General features: G+C 38.8%; 1 protein-coding gene across 6 annotated transcripts in view; it reads left to right on the top strand.

Moving 5' to 3' along the window:
• LOC309720967 (cGMP-dependent protein kinase 1) overlaps positions 1 to 26188 on the top strand; it is a 101256-nt gene that overhangs the window by 63020 nt on the left and 12048 nt on the right. For all 6 annotated transcript variants that reach the window (XM_082558246.1, XM_082558248.1, XM_082558247.1 and 3 more), the window contains 5 exons: positions 4189 to 4294; positions 9301 to 9364; positions 13933 to 14010; positions 15596 to 15690; positions 24849 to 24914. In XM_082558246.1, coding sequence (XP_082414372.1) covers positions 4189 to 4294; positions 9301 to 9364; positions 13933 to 14010; positions 15596 to 15690; positions 24849 to 24914 — 409 coding nt within the window. The remainder of the gene's footprint in view (positions 1 to 4188; positions 4295 to 9300; positions 9365 to 13932; positions 14011 to 15595; positions 15691 to 24848; positions 24915 to 26188) is intronic.

The following is a 26188-nucleotide window of genomic DNA, read 5'->3' as shown; positions in this document are numbered from 1 at the left end:
AATAAACACTGCTGAAGCCATGGTGAGCTGCGGCTAAACTCCTCTAAACAATTCCCAGATATCATCCTTGCATGTCTCCAGTACAGCCTGGGGAGCTTTGTGCATCCAGAAAGCGGTGAAGCTAATGGTCGACAACCCATGAGCATTAAGACATTCATCTTCACCCTGAGTACAGGATAACTAGCTCCCTCAGTCTCACCGCAATTTAGCCAAGCCTTCAAATAATAAGTTTACCTACTGCAGTCTGCTGCGGGCCTCTTACATATCTTATTTCCCAGTGCCCTATACTCCCACTTACTGCAAAACCACTCTATTGCACAGTGGGCAATGATTTCAGACTTCCCACTCTTGCTGCTGCTTATGGGTCAGATTAGAAGGCTATTCTAATAATTTCTCTTTTGACCTATTTCCATATGCCAGATTTGACCCGTTTGCGGTCTGCTTTGGAGGCATTTGTCCCCACCTCATGAGCACATTACCATCTGGATAAGACACAGTTTCTTCCAAATATGGTTAAAATGTTATATAGTGACACCTTTCTTCTTACAAGAAGAATCGCAGTGCTGTGAAAAAATTCTGTTTATATTTTGCCATCAAGGATTAAATCCACGATGCCAAAAATTTATCGAAGTGTACGTGTTTATGTGAGTGTGTTTGCATCTATGTGAACAGTACTGCATTTGTGTATGTGTATTAATAAATAGACATACCTGTGTGTTTCTTTGAGTATATACATCTTAGGTTTAATCTGTTCTTGCACAGTATGGTTACATAATTATAGACATGTGTTTCTATATATATATTTTTATTTCACGCTGTGTGTTTAGGAGGGTTCTACTTGTAGAAACAGTTTCTAAGTCTCGAAGTAAAACAGTGTCAGGCTCTGTAATGAGGGCACCTCTCCTGTGGTTTGGCCCGATTTTAAATGGCTGCTAAACTCCTGGTTTGCAGATTGGTGGTGAATGTGAGAGTTTATACATTTGTGTATATATGGTAAATAATAAATGGACAGATACTTACATATTGACTTGCCTCTCTAGCAGAGCAGTCAAATCACTTTCCATTACACAACTTGGTCGCCCGTTGGCACACAAATGAAGACAGGCTTTTTATTCTATGCCTTTGAGAGCTTTGTGTAACATTCACACTCTGATCTGATGGATGGATCAGGGACGACCTGGGGTTCAGCATCTTGCCGAAGGACATTTTGAAATGCAGACTGGATGGGCCAGGGATCAAACTAGTGACCTCTCAATTGGTGTCTAATGTTAATGAGAGAAATTAAGGTGTGAGGAGCAGTCAACTCTCTCTCTCTCTCTCTCTCTCTCTCTCTCTCTCTCTCTCTCTCTCTCTCTCTCTCTCTCACACACACACACAATCGTGTTTTAATTTCTTAGTAGAGACATCTAATCGACATAATGCTTTCCCAAGCTGCTTCCCCTCAAAAATATAAATGAATGCCTGATGCTAACCCTTGGCCTAAACCTAACCATAACCTAATTGTAAGTCTGACACTAAAACCCCACTGTGAGTCCCACAAATGCCTTCAAACTCATGGGGAGAGGCATTTTGTCCCCATAACGCTGTTGGTCCCCACAAGTACACACACACACACACACACACACACACACACACACACACACACACACACACACACACACACACACACACACAAAGAGATGCCCTAACTAAAGTAACATTATTGATTATTACCCAAATTATTTTTCATCTTTCCCTAATGGTTAATCCACCAGTGAGCTCTTTAATTGAAATTATATTTTTGATGCAAAAACATCGTCATTGTTGCTATTCATTAAAAAAAGCAGAAAAAACAGTTAATACATTATTATTTTTTGATTAATATGTAAATTGACAGTGATTTTCTTCCATTCTTGAACAGACAAATTAATTTTAGTTAAAGGTTATGCTTTATTAATTTCTAATTTGTTAGAGAAGTCCAGTATGCTAGCTCGAATGTGGGTATAAAAATCTGAATTTGGGTCAGTAAATTCATAAACTTACATGTTTTTATCACTTACAGTTCAACAGCAGTGCAAAGATTGATGTTGTATTGCTGCAAGTGCCTTTGTACTGAAGTCACTTTTTTTCATCATCCTAATAATCTCAGCCATTCTCAGCAGTTCTTGCCTAACTTGTGATGTGTACCCTAGCAATTTTCCTCATATAAAAACACTAAAATCTATAAAATATTCCCCTAAAAAAGCACACTGTTTTGTTGACACAAAACGTTAGTTTCCTGTGTGTGTGTGTCTGTGTGACTGTGTGTGTGAGTGAATGCATATCACATTTATTAAGTGTCACACATACACTGTACGTGTTAAACTACTCCTGCAGTGACACGTTGAATCCTTATTAGCTGCAGACGCGCTGTTCTGCAGCTAAGCCTGCACACTGACTTCTCTGTTAGTGCCAGTAAGTGAAAAGTATTTTGTCTCTAATCAATAAACACAACACCGTTATTAACAAAACTTGATCTTATATCTTTAAATCTCTGCACAGAAGGGTCACACTGCATTTTCAGGCACACACATACACACTGATAAAATACTAAGCCGATTGTTATCTGATGTATTCTTTTCTAATGTTACCACATGTCCCTGTGGCCGGAGGGCTCCCTGGAGATTTACACTATTTCTGGATGGGCCAGATTGTGGATTTCTTTCTCTGTAGTGCTCATAATCAATTGCACGGCTGCACAATTGAAGCACTGAAGTCTTTTCTTGCAGAAGATAATGATACTTGCAATCATGAGAAACCAGTTGTGAAATAATTATCAGGAACTGCTATTTACAAAATGAAGTATTGAATCCTGAGAGTGACTGCACAATGTGGCCAAGCTAGATGAAATCTGTGTTTTTTGGGGTTTTTTTTTTTAGTTTTTGTTATTAATTTTCTGGCCCAACAATTCATTTCTTCTGTGAAACGGGTCTGAATGGTAAAATATAATGACATTCATTGGGTTAGAGGTCCATTGCTGTGATGAAATCCCTCATGGCCTGGTTTTCAACAGAGACTCCTCTTCATGACAGGGATCTGTTGAAGTAAAACATATTCAGATCAAAAGTGTCTACAAAGGACTTCAGAGAAAGAAGCGTTGAAGCTCAAAGCACTGAAAATGTCAATGACAGGAATGGTGAAAGACCCAGGCCTCAATCAATCAACGGCCAGGAATAAACATGGAAAAAGTGGAGAAAAATTCAATTTGATGCTACTTTTGCTTTTTGAAGGTCTAGATATTCTGCAAAAGTTCTGTCAGGTTGCATGTATTATTCAAAAAAGTGTCAAAAAGCATTGCATTGTACTGCATTTGTGCCATCTCTTACACACATCAGAGTACCCATGGAAAGATAAAACAGCTGAAACCACTGCCATCCAAAGACAAATCATCTTAGCTCACCTTATCCTAGTCTCAGAAGAGCTGGATTCTCTGTGGAACAGAGCTCTGTGGTCAAATGAGGCATATTTCTAAAGGTTTTAAGAAAAAACTGCATGCCAACATGTCACCTTCACTCCATGCATTGAAGCCTCAGGGCTTGCGCATATTGCAATCATTTCGGAAACAATTAATTGAGTCTAAACTGTTTCGGTAGGAAGGGTATTGGGATAGCTGCTTGTAATTTCAAAGTTGTAACTTTTGTTTTACAGTTTGATAATTGCCCTTAACACAAAGAGCAATCAGTAACTCTTAAAGTTAAAAAAAAAAAAAAAAAAAAGGGCATTCACATTCCTGACCTTAAACCAATTAAATTCCTGCAGCATGACCTCAAGCAAGCCATGCATGTGAGGCATTCCAAAAATACCAATTAACTCCAAATTGCTGAGTAAAGAGTAATTGTGCAGAATAGCTGCTATTTGCTGTTTCTAGATTAGAGGTTAGATAAAACATTTGGATGAAGATTATTTCCACTAAGGTAACTAAGCTTAACAACCGATAAATTGCTATAGCTAGTTAAAATTCACCAACACATACCTCAACACACCTACATTTCCTTCCTCATTTCAAGTGAATACAACATTTGTGATAATCATGTTGCACGCACAGAGCATGAAGCTTTTGCAGGCCTTGCATTATGTGTGCTGTTTTATTATTCTAATTGCTGGAGGACGAAAACTGTCTGCCACGACATTGCTAATGTTCATTTTAATCATGTGTGTTCTTCTTTCCAGCTCTAACAAATGTGAAATTGTGGGCCATTGACCGACAATGTTTTCAGACGATCATGATGAGGACGGGTTTAATCAAGCACACAGAGTATATGGAGTTTCTGAAAAGGTAAGGAAGCAAGGCAAATTTTCCAGCAGCGGCAGAAGAGTGGAACAGGTCTTTGATCTGCAAAGCAATGAATGAATTACCAAAATGAATTCAGGAAAATGTGTGTGAGCTGTTTCGCAGATGATCCCTTACTCCTCCATTTTGCCAATAATTATATAACTCAGCAATTATTTCTAGTGCAGCATAGGGAATGTCATTCAACATACTAGAAAAAAATCTTGTAACTGTATCACCATCATCGTTTTCAGTACTTATCTGTATCAGAGGGCCCTGACCAATAATCACTTCTCTATTGCCAAACCTATTAACACTTAAAAGACCTGCGCATGCTTTTTCGGGGTCCTGCATGAGGTATAGGATAAAAGGAAGAGGCATCAAAAGACAGCCAATGATCAAAATGCATGAGATGCAATTGCCTTTTAAATATCTCTCACTCTCTCTGCATTCAGCTTCTTTTTTACTGTCATCCACTTTGAGCTTCATCAACCCAGTTATTAAAATTATATCATACCTTCACTCTGCTGCGTGCACCCCACACTATTTTTTGTTTTTTTATCATGACTTTTTTGGCAGAGTCGGTATTTGATCTGTGTCCTCTCATCCATTCACTCTGCCACAATTTTGTATAAATCTTCCAAATCACGAAGGCACATGTTCTCTCTAAAAGACTTTTCTCCCGAGGAAACCTTGTGAATCACTGTGATCATGATCAGGTTCTGTCAGTCCTGAGAGAGATGCAGTACGAGCTATTTTAAGTATTGGGCACAGTGCACAGGAAGGAAGCTTTTTACAAGGTATTTCTAACAAGTGCAAAGCAAGTTGTATGTCAGTATGTTCCAAAACAATCAATTCTGCTATTGTAGAATTTACTCAACTATGACTGTGCAACTTCACAGTGTACAGTAATGGAAGTATAGTTACTTTAAATATAATCTTTAGCTAAGGCTCAATGTTTTGGATAAAAACAAACAAATTTTTTTTTTTTAAAAAAGGTAGAAAATGTTGTCTTTAACAAATTTAATTAGATGCAAATTTTGCAACATAGACACAATGCTGGTATACATTCAGGTTATTTAAAGCATATTTTCCTCAGTGAATAATTATTTGAAGAAATCTTTTTTTAAATTTTAGTTTAAAATGTAATTTTTGAACAGGAAGTCTCTTTGATAGTTTCAGTTAAACCAAAAACATTTTGCAGCTTAACTGTAACGACTGCTTTTTTTCCCTGCTTAAAATAGGACAGTCAGTATCCCTGCAGTCACAAAGATATTGCAAGTCAGCAAAGCTTTTGAACAGCATGACTTTTTTTCTTTTTTTAAGGACAGTCTCCCGCTGGTCACTCAGAATAAATTCATTTCTTATCTGGAGTGCAGTTTCATGATAAAGCCAGACTTTAAGACAAACACAACCAAGAATCTATTTTAACCACATATGGAGCCCTATTAATATTTCATCTAAGATGTAATCTATTTTAGTGATATCGTTTACTAATAAAGACCGCAAACATTTGCAGTCCCTCTGCTGAGTATATTAGCACACACTGTTCAGTATAACAGCTCTTGCCTGTCAGGAGGACTTATGTAACAGTCCGACTGATAGACTAAGTAAATATTTAATAGGTGTACGTACTGGTTGTTTTGGGATCCCTTGGTGTGTTTGGATTGTAAAGGGATACCTGGGGGGAGAAATCTGAGATTTATAACAGTGTTTGCAAACTCACAGCACACAGATAATTATGTTCCTGTTTAATTTCCTAGAAACAGATCTAATGAAAGTAATAAACACATATTGGTCACCGTGAGTTTTGTGCCCACCCGTTTAACTGCTGTGAAATTATAGAATTATTCTGACAAACAGAGAAGAAGAAAAACGGGCAAAGAAAGCCCCACGTTGTGCACGGGGGAATTGAGCGCGCTTGTGAAGATTGTTTTATTATTTTTTCTTTACATGTACAGACAGGTGACAAATGAAAGGAAAAACAAAATGATATGTTTAAGTAAGATGATGAGCCAAAAGCTTAAATCTGCATTGATAATGATTCTGAACAACTCTGAATCTCTGGTACTTTACTGAAGGGATGAGCTGCATTTTTTCAGAAGATAATTCCTTTTGATGTTTTAATAATAATGCTATAGAGAGCATTGTCTAACATATTAGTCTCTGTGGATAGTCTGGTAACTATGAAGTGCATAGTACATTAATTATTTTTATTCCCATCAAACCATTTAGTGTTTTTGTATTTCTCAACCTAAGTGAGTTTGTCCTTTAATTCGTTACCTGCCTGTGTTTTAAGTTTCTTATTGAGTCGCTCCAGGAAAAGTAATTTCAAAGCTTAGCTTTTTTGAAAAACTCGCCCAGCTTTAGAAAATGCACATTTCTATGAACTGATGTATTGTGGGCTTTTATTGAGATCTCTGTCCCCTTTCACTTCAGATAAAAGTCCAGCTATCAGGAAAACAGTACCTATTTGTAGGTGTTTACAGGATTCTAATAGAAAATTGTTTAAAATGGTATGCTTTATAACTGCACAGTCCCTAAAGCATGGCAGATCCACGCTTCCCCACAGGCCTTGTGTAATTACTCAGCTGTAACATAATTAAGCTGTTGAATCAGAAATTTACTGCGACAGACGCCTTTTGTTTGTGTCAACAGCTTCTCAGCTCGGGGGATTGAAACTCTCTCTGTTGCATGTACAGTAAGTGTCATGTGTTCATTGCTGAGCTGGTTAACTAGTGCCTTTGTCGGGGAAGCAGTAACACAAGGATCAGCACAGTGGCCGTGACAAGATGGTTTAGATTACTGTAATAAAGCATGGAAAATAAAGGGGGAGGGGAGATGGAGAAACAGAGAGGCAGAGCGAGAGAGTGAGACGATACGGGGAGATAAGCCCTTTGTTCACCAACGCGGGGTTATTTTCTCTCCTCCTTGATAAACATTAGGCTAGTTTTATTTAGCAGGGTTGATAGCAGGCAGCATTCATTCAGGCTGCCAGGAAGTAATGGAACAAACACTACGGGCTCATACTGGCGTATTCAACCGTAGGATGTGATGCCCAGCTGTGTAACTACTCATGCTGCCCATTTATGCTGGAAAATAGTACTAAAATACAGGCCATACAATAGAAAAATACAGATTTTGAGTGTTCCTGCTGCCTATATCTGAATTTGTTTGTTGGTTCTCAGATCAAAGTCATGCTGTGATTGAACAAAGTATGTCTAAAAATAGGATGAAAAAAATAATGATACCACACAGGAAGCAATAAAAAGCAAAAACTTGACAGTCACATGATAGCATTTAGCCAATAGAATAAAACATTAAAAAATATGCTGACAACTAACAATTTTAGAGCCTTTATTTGAGTGCATGTTTTGTGTTGGACCAATGCAGCTGTTTTATGTTCTGCTTAAAGTGGTGGAAAAACTAGCAGAAATAAAAGCAATTCTTTCCAGGAAAACTAACATCTAGTTGATGGCTTGTATAACAAGATGGATTTTTGTTTTTGTTTTTCTAGGTTAAACCGAATCATGCCATGAGAATGAAGACATTTTGATGCTTAGTTGAAAGAGAGTGTCTCTGAGCTCTTTGATTGCTTATGTGTATCCTATCCAAAGGGCACCTCAAACAAAAACAGTCTGAATCCTGGAAGTACTCCCACTCAAATCCTCTATTTCTGGTGAACTTTTGTTGATATCCACTGTTGAAACAATATGACATATTTGGAGAACAAACATTTGACAAGGAGCCTACAGATAAAATGAAATACTTAACACTAATAGAACATTTAGGTTTGGCAACAAGTCATATTTATAATTTGTAATACTGTGGCCAAGGAAGTACACCCTTGGCCTAAGAAGTATTACAATAGTTTCTTCTTAAACAGAAATAACTCATTTAAGTAGGCGTTTTTTTGTGTGCATGCACCAGAATCAAGACACCCACAATTGATCTTTCACTGAGGCTCTCCATAACTCACCTTTTCTTTGGTGAATATGCTAGCGTGCTTAGGATAAGCATCCTCTTGAAAAGGGCAGTTTCAGCTTCAACTTTTGGACAGATGGCCTAGCACATTATCTTAAAGCACTCTTTCATTTGATGCAAAACTGAATCAGTGAATCAATCCCTGGAGCAGCAAAGCAAATCATAACAATTTCAACACTGTGCTTGAAAGATGATAGACAGCTTTTCTCTGTGAACATTCTAGGGCTGCATGACACGTATCCACTGTACCCAAACACCTGCACTCTTTTTCAATCCCCTTACAGCATATGAATGTGTCACCTTCATGTCTGAATGAGCACCCTGGCCACTTTTCTGTAAAAGTCAGGAGAGCAGTTCAACTTTTTCACACTTTGTGTCCCTTTCAGCATGTCTGAACAGCACATAATCACCTTAAATGATGAATATGAGTTGCACAGCTCACTAAAAACGTCATTGTTCAAATTCTTTGTAGCTTGTGATAAAAGTAAGAGATTTTCAAGGCCCCAAGTGCAAGTTGTCTTTTGTACATTTAGCAAATATTGCCCTTATAGGAGATCCCAGGTGCTCTTCCTGACTGTGTAGGTATGTCTGAATGAGCCCGAATAAACCTTTCAGGAACATTAAGTTAAAGTGACTTTTCTCTCTAATGTTATATATGTTAATGCAAATTTATGCAGACTCATTGTGATTGTAGGCACATGCAACCAACAAACCTGTCAAATGTTTCATGAAATTTTTGAGTTCTTGCTTTTTTTAAAAGACATGTAAAATATGAAAATGACAACTTTATGTTTCAGGGGGTTTTTTTTCAAAGAGGATCAAGATTTTTCAAATTTATTATTTATTTTTGCTCACAGCTTCCAAAAGGATATGCTTTCTTCCCTCAGCTTTATACTAAGCCTCCAGCTACACTGCTTCCTACAACTTTTTTTTTTATCTAGAAAAAAACAGAGGGCTAATTAGTAATATTCACTATGCGTGAAGCTGTGTATTCTCTCATATAAAAGCCCTTCTTTTTTCTTCTGCAGCGTCCCCTCATTCCACGGCCTACAGGAAGATATTCTGAGCAAGCTCGCTGATGTCCTTGAGGAGGTAAGTACCTTGTTGTGTGTGACATCTGCAGCCTACTTCTGACATGTCAAATGATTTTCATACATTCAGACTCTCCTATTGTGGTGAGAGGGGGGGAGGTGAAAATGATTCTAGAGGATGTGCACAATAGAGATTATTTTGGGTGCTAGGTGGGACAACCTGTACACAGCTGGGACTTCAGAGTACTGCTGCTCTTTGGTACCTGCTCGGTGTGAGATGACTATCTAAATTTTTCACTTACTAGGGGAGGAATTTCTGGAAATCAGTCCAGTAGAAACCATTTCAGTCTTCTCACATGAAGACATATATATATATGAGAAGGATAGGAGGATCCAAGGATCGTTGAGTGCGAGAGGAGCTGACCTGAAGGATAGGATCATGGCCAAGCTTGAAACCTGGATCCCCCATAGCCGGTTACCAAGACTACGTGAAGTACCCTCAGAAGGTCTGCTAGATGATGTTAATGCAGCACTTCGGACGATACCTACAGCTACCATTACCGAGACTAACAAGTTGATCTACAATACGGCAGCAGTGATCAGTGAGATGCTTGGCTACAAGTTGAACAGCCACAAGGGGCAGTACCCTCCATGGAGAGGGAGGCTAGAGGCTAAGATCAAGGTAGCACAGAGGGAGGTTCGCCAACTATTGGAGTTGCAGAAAGGTGCGATGAAGAAGGTGTGTAAGAAGTACAGGAAACTGTCCATACCTGAGGCCTTGGAAACTGCCAAGCAACGACTCATAGTCTTTGCCAGCCGCTTAAAGAGGTACAACAGACAGATAGAAGGCAGGAGAATAAACCAGCTGTTCCCACAGAACCAGCCGAGGTGTACTCTCAGTGGCAGGGGAACAATATGAGAACAGCACCACCAAGGCGGGAGACGGAACAATACTGGAACAGCATTTGGGAGAAGGATGCAACACATAACGGCAATGCTCAGTGGCTAGTGGATCTGAGGGCAGACCACAGCGACCTCCCTGAACAGGGTCCAGTAACCATCACAGTGGCAGACATCCAAGAAAGGGTCTCCAATATGAAGAGTTGGACATCACCAGGCCCCGACATGGTTCATGCCTACTGGCTGAAGAAGCTGACTGCACTCCACGAGCGTCTGGCAGCACAAATGAAACAGCTGCTAGTTGACGAGAGACACCCAGAATGGCTAACCGAAGGTCGGACGGTCCTGATCCCCAAGGACCCCAAGAAGGGACCGGTCCCCTCCAACTACCGACCAATAACCTGCCTCAGCACCACGTGGAAGCTCCTGTCAGGCATCATAGCGGCTAAGATGAACAGGCACATGGGTCAATACATGAGTGGGGCACAGAAAGGGATGGGCAAGAATTTTTTGGAGTTTTTAGTAGAGTTTTTAGTTGGGTAGCATCCAAAAGCTGACAATTATACATTTGTTTATGAAGTCTAGAAATTAGTTCCAATCAACATGACAAGCAATCATCCATGTAGCGCTGCACACAGACTAATTTTTGTTTAAACCCGTGTTTAATTGCTGTCAAACACTGAACTACTTTTAATATCAGTGTCAATTTATTGTTTCGTACCATTTGAAATTCACTAAAAATAACAAACATAACAAATAAACAGTGCATTGTATTTATTTTGAAGCCTCCACTTCATTTGTAATTATAGTCATTGTTGTTATTACTTAAAATGTAAATGTTTGCAAATATTATGCAGAAACGCAAAATTATCATACAGTAGATAATATGCCTTAATATATGCGACAACAAGCTAAGAATAATAAGAATAATTAATATTTTTTAAATATATAGCAACAATTACGAAAATAAAATACAGTATATAACTGTTTGTAGGTATGTGTGTTGATAACAGAAATATTAGTTCATGCATCTCAGCTGATAGCTGTTCAGTAGAAATTATATTTGTTGCTATAGCTGAAACATGAACAACATTGCCTTGCAAAGCAGTTACAAAGCAAATATTAACAGATGGGATAAAAATCATTCCAGAATTTATAACCTCTAAACCTAAAACTGACCTCTACAAGTGAGAAATGTAGGAAAATAAAGATGTAGAGACGATGAGATGAGAATGCACCTGTGAGTTAACATTAACATCAGCGATATTTTCCTTCACTTTAATATATCTCATGAATAAAAAAAACATAAAATAGATATTCATGTAATAAATAATAAGAACCTCCAGTTTCCAATATAAAGAAACCGGTGGGATATATGACTCTGAATGGATTGTAGTCCTAACAAAATATTTCTGGAGGTTCAGAAATATGTGGAGAGTAACGGGAAAAGATTCTCCGAAACAATATCACAAGATGAAAGGCAGGGATAAATTAAACTCTAATAAAGAGTAAGGAGACAGTTTGTCTACGACAGCAAAGTCAATAAGAAATATTGCACGAATTTATAGTTTACAAGAAAAAAAAGATGGAAAAATTGAAAATATCAAGGTCCAGTACGGTTTTGAGTTTTCTTCCCTTGTGACTGCAGCTGTTGACTTTACAAATGTTTTGCTAATAAAATTTTAGGTTTGGCACTGATTTTTATACCAGACACCCCTCCTGATGCTATCCATTTATCTGGGCTGCACCAGCAGTCAGAGCACACTGTTTGTGAACTTGGGACCTTTTATGTGCTAGCTAAACATTCTAACTATCAAAATACATTCAACTTTCACGTCTATTTATGCTGCTATATTTTTGTCTAAGGAATGCTGGATAAATAAAATGGTGAGGAAACCTGTGAAAGTTGGCAAAAACATTGTGTGCTTCCATAGTGTAAAAGGTTAGCATGTTCACCTCATAAGCAAAAGGTATGATTCACAGTTGGGAGGAAGCACAAAGCCAACTTTGTGCAGGGGGTAACAAGCTAGTGTACAACCCAGGCTGTCCCAAGCCTGGATAAATGGGAGGGTTTCATCTGGTGTAAAAATATGTGCCAAATCAAATATGCAGATCAGCCTGCTGCTGGAAATAAAAAAGCACATGGAAAGACGTTTCTGCTTGTTGATACAGAATTTTATGGCTAACCTCGCAGGAATGTTGTACTTAGGTGAACAATAAAAAAAATCAGGTTCTAAAGCAAAGCTAGCAACAAGTTAAGAAAGCTCGAAATTCTATTGAATCATATCAACTTAATATTTTGTGTTTTATTTATTTATTTTTACAGTGTACAGTGTATAAACAGAAAGAAATGCTGCTAGGATTAACGCTACAGACAGCAGTCTTGATTTGATCAAGAATAACTATTTTGAAATGTAGTTATTTACACCATATTTAAATTGAAAACCAAGCCTATGTGGTGACAGGTGGCACATCTGTGGTGATCCATGCAGCCTTGTCAAAGAACCTTTCCATCTCTTTGATCAAATCACAACTATGTAACAGGCACAAACTGTCTTGCTACCATTTTAAATTATGTGTCATATTTCATTTGGCCCATTCAGGCCAAAGCAAATATCATATTTCACTGGGTCACATATTGATTAAATCAATTATCCTGCCCTACCGCTTAGACTAGTTATGAAAGATTGCTTTGGTTCATGACTGAGCTTTGGTTATTTGGATCTATTTCTTTTTTTCATCTCAACAATAATAAATAAACCTGAACTAACCGACGCATAACGACTTCAACATGCTGCAGACTACAAACTGTTTTCAAATGACACACGGCAGACAGGAATGTCTCTTCCTTAAATAATACACAGCAGACAGGAATGTCGCTGCTTAGTGTAAGGCGTTAGGCACCTTTCCTGGGTAAAATTGTGTGAGAATGAAAATCTGGCAAATGTCAGTCCCACTGTGGAGTCTATTTATGATCTAACAGGAACTATTGAGCTCTGTCTTTTGTCTAGACTTGTGGCCAGATGTGCAGCATTGTGTGTATTTTGCTGGAGAAACAGTTTATTGTCCTTCTGTTATTGTTCTGGATCATACAGCAAACATCATAATTTGATATTCAATTATTTCCATGATGCCAACTGTTATATAAAGTATTTAGTATAACCTAAGAAACTGGCCTTGGAGAAGAAGCATTATCTTCCTCTAGAGGTTTTCAACACAAGCCATGTGTGAGATGGAGCCTACTCAGTTCATGCTGCAACCATTCCAGCACCCACAACCCTGAATAGGATTACCAGGTGTAGAAAAAATGTGATTAATGGACGGATATTCTGTATTAATTTTTTTCTCAGGAAGGAAATGTGATTTCCCTTCATATTCACTGCAGAAACATTCATTTATTCATTCATTTTCTTTACCTGCTTTTTCATATTCAAGGTCACAGAGCATATCCAAGCAAGTAGTGGGTGGAAAGAAGCAAAATACCCTGGATAGTTTGCCAATCTGTGATTTTTAACAAGAAAAAAAGATATCTAATTGTGATTTATATCACTGCACCCAATTCAGGTTTTCCTCCTCTGAAGAGTACTTTTTGTCTCTGGTGAGAGTGTTTCACTTCCAGTATAAGAAAAGAGACAAATTAATTACATTGAACCTGAACTCTTCACTTCACTTCTCTTCTCTTCTCTTCTCTTCTCTTCTCTTCTCTTCTCTTCTCTTCTCTTCTGACAGACACATTATGAAGACGGAGAGTACATCATCAGACAGGGGGCCAGAGGAGACACCTTCTTCATCATCAGTAAAGGAAAGGTAAGGACAGTGCGGTCCAGACTACCACCAAAACAATCATCAGCTGACATCACAATGCAGGGCATCGTGGTACATGGAGAATAAAAGACCCCTATTTTTTGATAGAATGGGGTGGAATTTTTGGGTGGAAGTTGGCTGTCATCAATCACCATAGGTTAAAGGAGAAGTCAGAAAGAAGCGCTGCCTCTTTCATCATCTCTTTCAGCAGCGACGGGGGTATCTTGGAAGGAGAATGGAGTCATTTGACTCCACTTTTCAGTAATCAGCACTGAGTTTCACACTGAGCACTGTCCTGTCTGGCTTCAACACTGTTGGAGTGCTTTCACATACTTTTCGTGAACATGTTTTGATGCCAGGATGGCTGCAAGTCTCCCTCCTCATTTTCTCTCTGCTTGTTGTCTTCATCTTCTCCATTCATTTCCTGTGCTTCCTTCACAGCTTGTTTCCTGTCTGTTACATCCACAAGCTCGCATGCTGTTTGTTTTCAGCAGGTATGACCACAAATTGATCAATCAGTGACACCTGACAGGGTTTTATAATGCTCGTCCAACAGTTCGCGTCCTCTAACCCCTACTATCACCTTGTTTTTTGGTTCGATTAATAATTTGGTAGAATTTGTTTTATCCAATTATGTTTCCTTCGTCTGGTCCCTTACATCCACAAAATGTAGATGGTACATGGTTTGTAATCTCACCTATACATCATTTGTATCATTTATAAATTGGGTAATGCTGTAATAAGAATGTGTTAGTAATATTTTAGTGCTTTATAATCCTAGTATTTTCCAGTAGTTCACATATGTGAGATGTGAGTGCTTTTGTTCCGTCCTGTTTTGTGTCCTTTTTCTTTGTACCTTACTTTGGCAGTAAACAAAAGCTGTAAATTTCACAAGGTCAGTAAAGTCACGTTGCACAACAGTATGGTCATGGATGTGTGGGTGCAGGAATGAACTCACATACATACATACACACCTGACCTTGTCAATGCTTTCTGCTTAGTTATTTCCACATCGCTCACTTTGGCTCTGTGTAGTCTACTTTACCTATAGGACTTTCATCCAGATTGGACGTCACCCAGCGCGCACACAATCACACTTTGTACCTCCTGTACTTCCTTTCTTTGTTTTGTGCCTGCTCCCACGTGAATAATTACGCTGTCACTCAGGTGTAGACAGTGCGCCGGTGCAGGATTTGCTGCTACATCTGTGCTGACTAATGGATGAAGACAAGATCCTTCAATTGACGAAACAATCGCCTTCATTCCCTTCCTCTAAAATCTACTCAGCTGCCATCACTTTGATTTGTAAAGTTTTCCGGCCCAGCAGAGCCCCATCACTCATGTTTCTTCTTGCTCGTGGCGCTTCCCAGATTCTTCATGGTGATGACAGTTACCTGTTTGAAACAGACTTGCGTTACAGTAGTGCTTCCTTTTTGTTTGTAGCAATGTGATGAACCTGACATTTTAAGACATGATTCCCTGTCTTGTCTTTAAATTAAAATGTTATCCATCTTTTTTTCTTGCTACACATCTACATGACATACATTTTCACTATTCTTCTCCTTAACTTTCCTTTCTGTTTTGCTAGGTTAATGTAACCAGAGAAGACTTGCCCAACGGAGAGCCTGTCTACCTCCGCAGCCTCGGAAAAGGAGACTGGTTTGGAGAGAAAGCACTGCAAGGGTAAGAGTGTTCCTAATAATTCTGCCGCTTCCAATTTATATCTCCCGTCTTCCATTCTTTCACTGGTTTCCTTCTAATTTTCACTCCCAACCTGTCTTTTATATCTTTTGTCTTAGTGTTAACTTGGCACTTAGCCTCCAACTCCTATCAATCTCCTTTCTTTCCGCAACTCACTCTTTTGAACAGCCTTGATAACTTGGCAAATGTTTGGAATTGCTTAAAGCTAGGCCATATTATGATAATTGATTTACTCTAGCTGTTCAAGGCAAATTTTCCACGCATGAAAGAAGAATTATTTCTCTGGACCGAAGGAAGCTTGTTAAATATGATATGAGAAAGAGTTTAAATCCACATGTCTTTTTTTATGCATTTCAGTCTATATTAAGGCGCGTTTTGATCCACAGTTGCTACTGTGAGCATTCTAATTTGTTTGGTTATGTAATAATTTTCCCATCTGCGTAAACAGCAACAACTATCTGCAGATGCAGCTATTTCACCTCCAGCCCCTTTTTTGAAGACCGTATAAATAAGCGCACATGCAGTGACTGTGGCACATTCATGTTTCTCAAGTTCTATTTTTGCCTAAATCGAGAAGGGGGTATGTTTAAGTGACAGCGGCGATCCCTCACAACAACACCGAGTGACAGCCTGTCTGTGCTATTTTGCACACACTGATGTCACTCAGAAAAACAACAGGGAAAAATCATTTATTGGGAGTAGGGTGGTGTTTGTCACAAAAGTATGCACTACCAATTCAAGTCTCATTTCATTTGAACAGTATTATCTAGCTTCTTTTCCTCTCCATTCTGTTATCAAGGATATCTCCATGATGTCCTTGGCTGTATTAATGAATTTCTGCACTCTTTCGTGAACATTTGCTATTAGCAGCTGTAATTCACACAGTGTATGTCGACTTGGAACAAACAGATATAAAACGAGATTACACACTTCTAACATTACACCACTTTGTACGTTATAAGTCTGAACCAGCAGTGTGGATTCTAGCTGTGAAGATGTCCCACAGGTCAGTTTTAAGTAACTATATTTAAAAATGATTCATGTCTGTTTCTAACATTTGGTTTGCTCAAAGTGTTCAAATACTTTCACTGTAGACACTTAGATGTTATAACAGTATTTTATAAACCTGGCGTCAAGACCGTTGTGCTGAAGTGATATTTTTACCCTGCTGTTTGCTCTTCCTTGTCAGGATTGCACCTCTCCATGGACAATGGATTATTTAACATCAGGGAGTGAAGAGATGGAAAATAGTCTGAAGTGTATTATGTCTATGAGGGTCAGGTAGAAACAGAGAAGATATGCATTCATGCATGCACATTTGAGTGTGTCCATACTTAGACAGCAGAGTTAGAAAAATAATGAAGATGTCGCCATCTTGTGGCTGCTGAATGTGAAAGCCACATAAAAATCAGCGCTCAGACTCATCGGCACTTGAAAACACAGACCGAATCAAAGCAGCGTGCTGTGGAAAAGAGATTTTATGTCAAAATAATAAATATAATGTTTATTATTAAAAGAAATAATTTCAATCAGGTTTTGATGAGTTTTGATGGTGTGCCAACATATAAAGATAAGGGGGTTTTCCTGACTGCACACATTTGTCATTTGTTTCTATCGTGGCTAGAACAGAGGAGTTAAAATTGAAGATGCCTTGATCCCGTGCTTTATCAAAGTATCACATGACCTGTGAATAAATTAATGTAAACTTAAATTTAAATGAAAAGTCTTTTCTTTTAGACATATAACAAGTTAACAAGGGTTGTCATTGGCCTCCAGGCTGCACTTTGAGAACACTGGCTGCTGGATGATATTCAGACAGCAGCTTGAATTGCACAGATGGTTGGGCTTTCCCTAAATGTAAAAGCTAATGACTAAAAGATAAAAGATGACAGAGCATTAAAATGCATGTGGGACATGTTAGGCATGGAAAGCTTGATTTCTTAGGGGAGGGACACGTCTGTTGTTGTTTTGAAGTAGACATTTTTTAATGTTTTACGCACATGCATTAAAGCTAAAAGTGCTGTTTGTTGAGTAAGAATCAAACACAAAGCTCTAACACATCATGAATGTAGCAGCTATTCTGATTTTGAGGAATTCGGCGACTTCTTTTAAGTGCTGCTAAAATTATGTAATGGAAAAAAAAAGTTTAATCACCCTGATGATTTTCACCATTTAATAATTAGTTATTATTAATCTCTGGGTCTCTGGCACAGCGTGTCTTTTGTCCCGTCTCCTCGCCTCAACCCCAAACAGTCGCAGTCAATGGCTTCGCTTGCCTGATCCTGGTTCTGTTGGAGAGTTTTTCCTTTTAAAAGGAAGTTTTTCCTTCCCACTTGTCACAGTACTGGGTCGTGTGACCCAGTGTTTGAGTTTTATTTATTTTTTTGTATTCATTTTCAATCTAGTTAAATTCTAGGTTGCTGTTCAGACCTTATTTCTTAGTTATTTCTGTCATCTCTGCCTGTACTCAGTCTCCGTGGTTCCTGCGTCTATGTTTCATGTCTATGTGGTTATGTTAAGTTCATGTCATGTTTTATCTCCATGTCTATGTCTCCGTGTTTCCTGTTTTATTTTGTAAGAGTCTGGTGTTCTTTGTTCATTGTAGTTAGTGTTACTCTCCCCTGTGTGTTCTCATGTGTCTCCACTTCCCCTGATCACCTCATGTGTGTATTTAAGTCCTCAGTCTTCCTTTGTTCGTTGTCGTGTCGTCTGTGTACCTCCCCTCTGGTCAAGTTAGGTGTTTTTCAGGAGTCTGTGCAGTTCATGTTTGCCATTTGGTTTATGTTGTTTTTCATGCAGCCGCATGATGAGGTTCCGTGCAGGTCATGTTCATGTCTGTTTTCGTCACGCCATTTGGTTCACAGTTTCCATGCATCTGCACAGCGTTCTGTTCACGGTGGTCATAGTTTTTCCTTTCAGTCAGGTTAGTGTTTTTCCAGTTTAGGTTTTTGGTTAGTTGCAGTCTCTCCCTGTTGTGTTTTGTCTACTCCATTCTGCATCAGCCCAAATAAAGGCTCGCTTTCAGTTTAAGTTCACTCCCGTCTCCTCGCCTGTGTTCGCGCCTGGGTCCACCACACACACTCTCCACACGGTCTGCCCCCGCTGGCCGTGACACCACTGTCACCAAGTACTTGCTCATAGGGAGCTGTCTGATTGTTGGGGTTTTCTCTCTATTATTATAGGGTCTTTACTTTACAATATAAAGCACCTTGAGGTGACTGTTGATGTAACTTTAAATTAATTTAACAGGATTTAATTGAAGTGCAGCATATGCTTAGCATTAATATTATCCATGATTCATTACTCATATCACTCATTTGTTGGGAGTGAGGGTTTTGCACATGGACTATACAGCAGGATAAATAGTCAGTGGTTATCACAATATACTTTGAAATGTTGTGCAGTTTTGAAAGCTCTTCAAAGCATGCTTAAGAGCATCTTGTGCTTTGTTTAATCAAGAGAAACACTTTTGTTCAACAAACTGCTATCTCCGGCTCACTGTCTCTTGTTATAAACACCTTTTGTGTCTTGAGCTGGAGAAGCTTATTTGACTATACCTTTGATGGTCAAGGGTGTCTCGCGAATTGAAATGATGGAGATGCTGGCCATCTTGGAACTAGGCTTTTGATCAGAGGGCTCTTCTGCTGGGCTTTCTAATCTTTCTAATTAGGAGTTAACTGTGCATATCCTTGCTCATGAAACTCAATAGCCTATACTCAAAGGCTACTCTGTCCATCTGAAGACGTTGCCTTTGATCTGTGAGAACAACATATTTACAAATCAAAGTCAGTTCCCCTGCCAGCTATAATGGTTTGCGAGAGCTTGTGTGAGTGCTGGCGTGAGATGTGTATACGTTAAGGCAGTAGAACAAATATCAAATTATTCTCTAAGGGGCTTGCACATCTATAGGCCCTGAATGACTACAATATATATGTACCTCTTCGCAGTGATGGATGTTCCGGGAAGAGACGCACTTCGAGGGTGATATGTTGTTTGTACTTAAGGAGAACATATCTGATATCACATTCCTCATGTCACTGTGATGTGTTAACTTTCATTGGAGGAGTTGGACCATCACCTGCATAGACAATGTGTGACCTGACCTCCAACTCCTGAGTGTATTTTGTGTGGGTATGGTTGTGGGAATGTTCCAGCTGAAGGTGCTATTTAAAAAAAGAAGTCTGATGTAACTGGGAGAAGTTTGATTGGTATCGGTGTCAGAACACCTTCAGACCAACAATAGCGCTCTGATAATTCACTGTGAGAGTTTGTAATAGTGTGGATATGTTGCCACTATTGCACAAAATCATCACTTTCCCTTCACTCCAAGCCTCATTCTATTAATAGATTTCCCCCGAGTCACCGCTTTAGCTTCTATCATTCATTTAGTATTAACTACAATTCTGAATATTTTACATTGCTTTGTCTACGTTCTCTCAAATTTTTCACATTTTGGTAACTATACTATATACTTTTTTTGTAGCTGCTGCTTCAGAAGCACTTTATCAAAGCAAATCCCATGTTGCTTTTATTTCTAAATCATTATTTTAGGGAGGAAAATCCCTTTGTTGTGTAGCAGTGCAGATACGAAGAAAAAAAAAATAGTACTGCTTCTTTTGTTATTTCCCACAGGCCACAGATTTTGTTCTGGGTGTAGGTAAGGAAGCACTCAGTTGCTGCTGGATCCCTGCACTGCACTGCACTGACAACAAAATGACTAAATATTTAAGAATGTGCCAGTCTGGCAAACTGTGTGTCCAAGCAGAGATTTGACAGTGTGAAATAATAAATAGAAGGCCAACCACAAAAGGTTTATTTTTGCACAGGCCTCAAAAATAAATGCTCTGTATGAGAAACACAAGCTCTGAGTGTGTTTATGGCAAGCTCAGACATCTGAGACTTCCCACATTATCTTTGTTAAAATAATCAAACATGGGGTGTGTGGTCCGTGTTTTTTTTTTAATAACAGAATACTGTAGCCCATGACTGAAATATAACTTCAAAGGAGACAATTCATGCACCAATAAGGAAGTGTTTCAGAGAAATATTTTGATTTCAATAACTGAGGAGCAGCGTCCTGGAATACTAGGAAAATATATTCATGAATGTAAAAGTTGTGGCATGCATTGAAAGTAGGTATAGTCTTTGTTATGCAATTTGTACTTAATGGGAAGTACTGTAGCTGCACAGATACTGTGGGACTCATTTAGTGTTGAATAATGAAAATTGCTTTTGGAGTTTCACACACACTATGTTTTAAGATGCAAGTGACTTACAACTTTTTCTTAATCCAGGTTAAATTTAGCATTTTTAAGTCATCAAAAGAGACACCCGGCATACAACCAGGCATTTGTTCTGCCCAGTATTTGTTGTTGATCTGGAAGCAGACACATTCATATGTATATGTTTCGATTTATTCACAATGTTCTGTCTGACCACTGATACAGGTATTTGTGTGATTTTGTGTTTCTTTTTAATTTAAATCGGTACAGACAGCTGTTGTGGTAAAGAGGGAGCTGAGCGCAAAGGAAAGGCTGACAATTTATTTATCAATCCACGTTCCTCCCCTCACTTATGACTATGGACTGCAGGAGGTGACCAAAAGAATAAGATTTAACAATATAATTGGCAGACACCCTTTGGAACTTGCTCCAGGGTGACAAGCTTGATCTTTCGGGTAGAGACACTTTTCACATCAAAAGAACCAACTGAAGTGGTTTAGGCACCTGGCTGGGATGCCTCCTGGATGCCTCCAAGGTGATGTGTTTCATGCATGTCAAAGCCCCAGGACCACACCCACCAGGGAACACCCCTGAAAAACTGGAGGTGGTGGCAGGGGAGAGAGAGGTCTAGGTATCTCTGCTTAGATTGCTCTCCCCAGATTAGAGGTATGTGGATAAATAGATGCTGTATTTGGCCTGCCACTTGTTCTGCCTGACTCCTCTGCAAAAGAAGTTGCTACTTTAATCTCAGTGAGACTTTTTATTATTCGAATAAAATCTATTTTTTAACTTTAATAGACACACACACACACACACACACACACACACACACACACACATACATATATATATATATATATATATATATATATATATATATATATATATATATATATTAGTTTAAAATATGTCGCTCATAGGGGGTCATATGATTGCTGGGTTTTTCTCTGTATCTATTATTGTAGGATGTACTGCACAATATAAAGCGCCTTGAGGCGACTGATTTGGCACTGTATAAATAAAATAAAATTGAATTGAATTAAAATAGATATATATAAATATATCTCAAAAAATACCTCAGCCACAGAAATTAAAGCCTGAACCATTAAATAATTATCACAAAATTCTCATTTTATGAATCTGGAGTGTTTATTGAACATTCTGACAGTGTTTTTTTTTTTCTTTTAGAGAAGGCATTAAATTTTATTCTGCATGTATGACTTTTAATTTAAGTAATTTTTACTACATGTATTTTTGTGCAATTTATTGTTTAAACATTTATTCAGGTTTTTCACTAAAAGAAACACACACACACTGATGTTGTAGAGGTCTTACTTGGAACATTTGGTGTTGCAGGGTTAAGCACAAACCAGTGCCTGCATCCTCCACAGTCACCTCTAATTCTTGACCCAGTCTTAACCTGGCTTTTATTCTCCCCCACCCTGCCCATAGCTACTGCCCCACTCTATGCCTCCAACCATAAATTATTTTCATAACCCCTTTCCCAGGACACCAGATCACTGTCCAATTACCATGTTCATTTCAACTGTCTACTGGAAATCAACACCACAGGCTCTTGTGTAAGTCCAAAGGACATTCCAGACACAGCATGCAGCTGCTTTTAGTGTGACACTACTTGTGGAAATGTGTGTGTGTGTGGCTGCTTTCCAGTGCATTTCTTCTTGTGCCACAATTAACAAGTACTGAGCCATCTTTGGCTTAGGCTCAGCTTAGGCTCAGCAGTGTGAATCACACTGACAGATATTGTTTAGGGATTGTGTTTCAAATAGAACATTGCCAGTATCACTACCATGGCGCACAAAGTTGTTTTCCTCAGCTATAGTCGAGCAGCAGGGGACAGGTGTAAAATGCTTCGTCTAATATGAAACCCTTGAGGTCTCTGAAGGATGATTCATGCTTACATAAACACTTTTTTTTAATATAGCCCGTGGCGTTATGTTGTTTCGTTGTATCACCATGGTTAGTGAATGACGCATACATTGTACACTTCCTTTTATGAGACAAGCCTTTGTAAAACATTGTGTACAGTTGCTCGTTATAACTGCTGAATTGTGTGTAATTCTAATGAGTTGACCTCATTTATCTTACCTTGACTTCATCCACTCAGGTTTCTCTTCATTTTTGCTCATGCTCTTGTTAAACTGCTTGTGATTGGCTCGTCTTCTCAAACAGAAGGTTTGAACACTAGGTGGGTGGGGCTTTTGTGTTCTAAGGTAGAGCAGAGAGCACTGAGAAAGCCATACTAAGGATACATATTCAGAAACTGTGTTTAGACAAGTTTGAAGCTGGAGCTTGCTCACAGGGACTACTTGCACAGATGCTGACCTCATTATTTGAAACTTTGGTCATGTTTAATATTAGCATCAATCTTTGTAGCACTATGACAGAAAGATCAAATGTTTTAAAGACAAAGTTGGATATAATGGACAAAGTTCGTTGAATATGGAGGTGCCAAGCAGGAGGAAAACAGGAAATACATGGATGTGATGAAGGAGGACATGCAGAGGGTTGGTGTGATAGAAGAGGATGCTAGGGATAGGGGGAGGTGGCAGATGATCCACTGTGGTGACCCCTTAAAGGGAGCAGACAGAAGAAGAAGAAGAAAATAATTATACTTTCAAGGTTTTCAAATCATTGGCGGTTTGAGTTACAGACCACTATTCTTTTACCCATTAAACTGCTTGCTAATACTGCAAGTATGTCTATGTCAATTGTTTTGAAAAGTGTTGGGGGCAAGCAGGAGAACAGGTGGAGAAGTGTTGGCCAGGGTATTGCATTAAGAGCATGGATGGAGGTCCTTGGAGCTTAACAGAGGTGAATGAGATTCTGTAACACAGCTAGCTTGAGAGCCTCAGTTCTCGTCTGTTAATATATCCCTAGCCTCCCTTCTCCTCTGTAGTCCTCACCTTTCAGTGTTTTTTTGTTCTTCCACCAGCTGTGACCTTTATTCAGACGGGTCAGCAGCAAGAGCGAGGCAGAGTGTGTGTGAACATGTGCGTGAGCATGTGTGTTGGGCGAGGGGGGGTTGTGGATGTGTGTGTTTGGACGAGGGAAGGCAGCAGTGGGAGTTCACATGGCACGAGGAGGAATTGTCACCTCACTTCATTGAAATAGGTTGCCATATGTCTTTGAGTTCAGACCAGGCACAGACAGTGTTTGTCCCAGGCTAGCTTCTGTTAGTGCCCCAGCTAAAATGAATCGACTCTTTTTAAATCTAGAAAGTAGACAGTTTTTGGCTTTTGATTTGCTCCCTTCTGGGATATTATAACAATCTTATAACCAAATCTTCAAATCTTCTTTCTATTTTATTTTATTACTTTTTTTACTTATGGATACAGTTTGAACTAATCTGCTTATGGGAAACCACCCGAAGAATTTTTCATCTGGTTTACATTTTTTAGTTTGTACTGAAGTGGATAACACTATCCTCAAATTGGAAACTTTTACAGAATTACTACACAGGTGTCCTTTGTTAGGGGGGTGCCCTGGGCAGTGCACTGGTTCAGATTTAGAGCTAATCCCTGTGGGGCTCGGTGTGGAAAAGAATTTTCACAGTAAAGGATGGAGTCTTGGGATACGGACTCAGAGGATTCGTGCGACTGGGGTGACTCGTCCGAAGAAGGACTGTCATCAGAGGAAGATGAGCTTGATGTCAAATATGATAAAGAGTAATGCAAATTCTGCAGTGATATGTTTCCTGACAGTGAATTTAATGTATTTTTATTATGTGTCAAGTTTGCATATGAAGTGATATGACAGATTTCAATCACCTCCATGATATGGTCTTTAAAATGAATGAAAATATTATTTTATAACTGCAACACACTTTTTTAGGATTTGATCAAAGTTTTAGTTTTGAAGTTGTGCCTGATTGTGTTGTGTGTTCATTTTCTCCAGGGAGGACATCAGGACAGCCAGTGTCATTGCTGCGGGCGCAGTCACCTGTCTAGTCATCGATCGAGAGTGAGTATCAATAAAATCAATCCTCAAGGGAACTAGTGACTTTTCTACACCGTCTGTACTCATTTACATAAAAAAATGGAAGCAGCAATGAAACAAACCTACAAATTTTGATTTTGCTGAAACATCAATCTGAGGCCACTTCTCCTCATTTGTGAGTGACCACGGCAGACGTACGCTTGATTTAGACCAGTGGTTCTTAACCTGGGTTCGATCGAACCCTAGGGGTTCAGTGAGTCGGTCTCAGGGGTTTGGCAGAGCCTCCACCATGACATGCATAGCTCATTTTGTGCACCAGTAAAAAAATCACATTTTATTTTCAGTAAAGAGGGGTTCAGTGAATGCGCATATGAAGCTGGTGGGGTTCGGTACCTCCAACAAGGTTAAGAACCACTGATTTAGACTTTAGATTGCAATGAATCTTTGCAGTGCCAATTGACGTAACCGTAAGCGGCTGACATCGTCATCAACATTTATGGTTGTGTTTCTGGTGCATTATGCACAATTCAATAAATTTGAGAAAGAGGTTCTGTATTGGGTCATGACTCAAGTTAATTGGCGTATCAACCTTTACAAGTGGCCACGACACATTTAGTTGGTGTTTGGCTCAAAACATCAAGGCTTTCCAAAATTCAATAAATTCAATAAATGTGTACATACTAGGTCATGAGTCAGCCTAATTGGTATCTCTTTTATATTTTAGAGCTTAAAAGGTGGATTTAAACGACAAACATTAAATTATACATTTACAAACTTTAATATATTCAGAGGGTGTGCTGTTGCAGCCATATTTGGTTTGGTATGACCAGTTTATGTTAGCTGGTATTACATAATGCAAGCATTTGTATTCTGTAATACAAATGTTATTGCTTAAGATTGCTAACTTCATGAGTCTTCCTTTCTTGTTTTATTGCATTACACTGCAATCCAAAATGTACGATTTTAGTCTCTACAGGCACTGCATGTCAGCCGATGTTAAATAGTTCTGCTCTACATTAAATTTTAGAGATGATAAAAGTTACAAAAATGTAATCACGCCATCATCTAAGCCTGTTCAGTTTCTATGCTCAGGGCTCAGCTTGATTGTCATGTAAATATTTTCCACACACAGAACAAAGAAATTAACTTATTTGCATTTGCTTTGTTCAGTTATGCTGGAAAATCAGGTGTAACGTGTCCAGAATCCAAGAATTTAAATATATGCTAGATGCAGGAATGACTAACAGCTGCTATTTTCTCCACTGATTTTTACCTAATCACCCCACAGCACAACTATG

The sequence above is a fragment of the Aulonocara stuartgranti genome, assembly GCF_965226115.1.
Source record: "Aulonocara stuartgranti genome assembly, chromosome: 13".
NCBI classification, from domain to species: domain Eukaryota; kingdom Metazoa; phylum Chordata; class Actinopteri; order Cichliformes; family Cichlidae; genus Aulonocara; species Aulonocara stuartgranti.
Note: the sequence above shows the minus strand (reverse complement) of the source record. Positions and strands in the feature narration are given on the sequence as shown.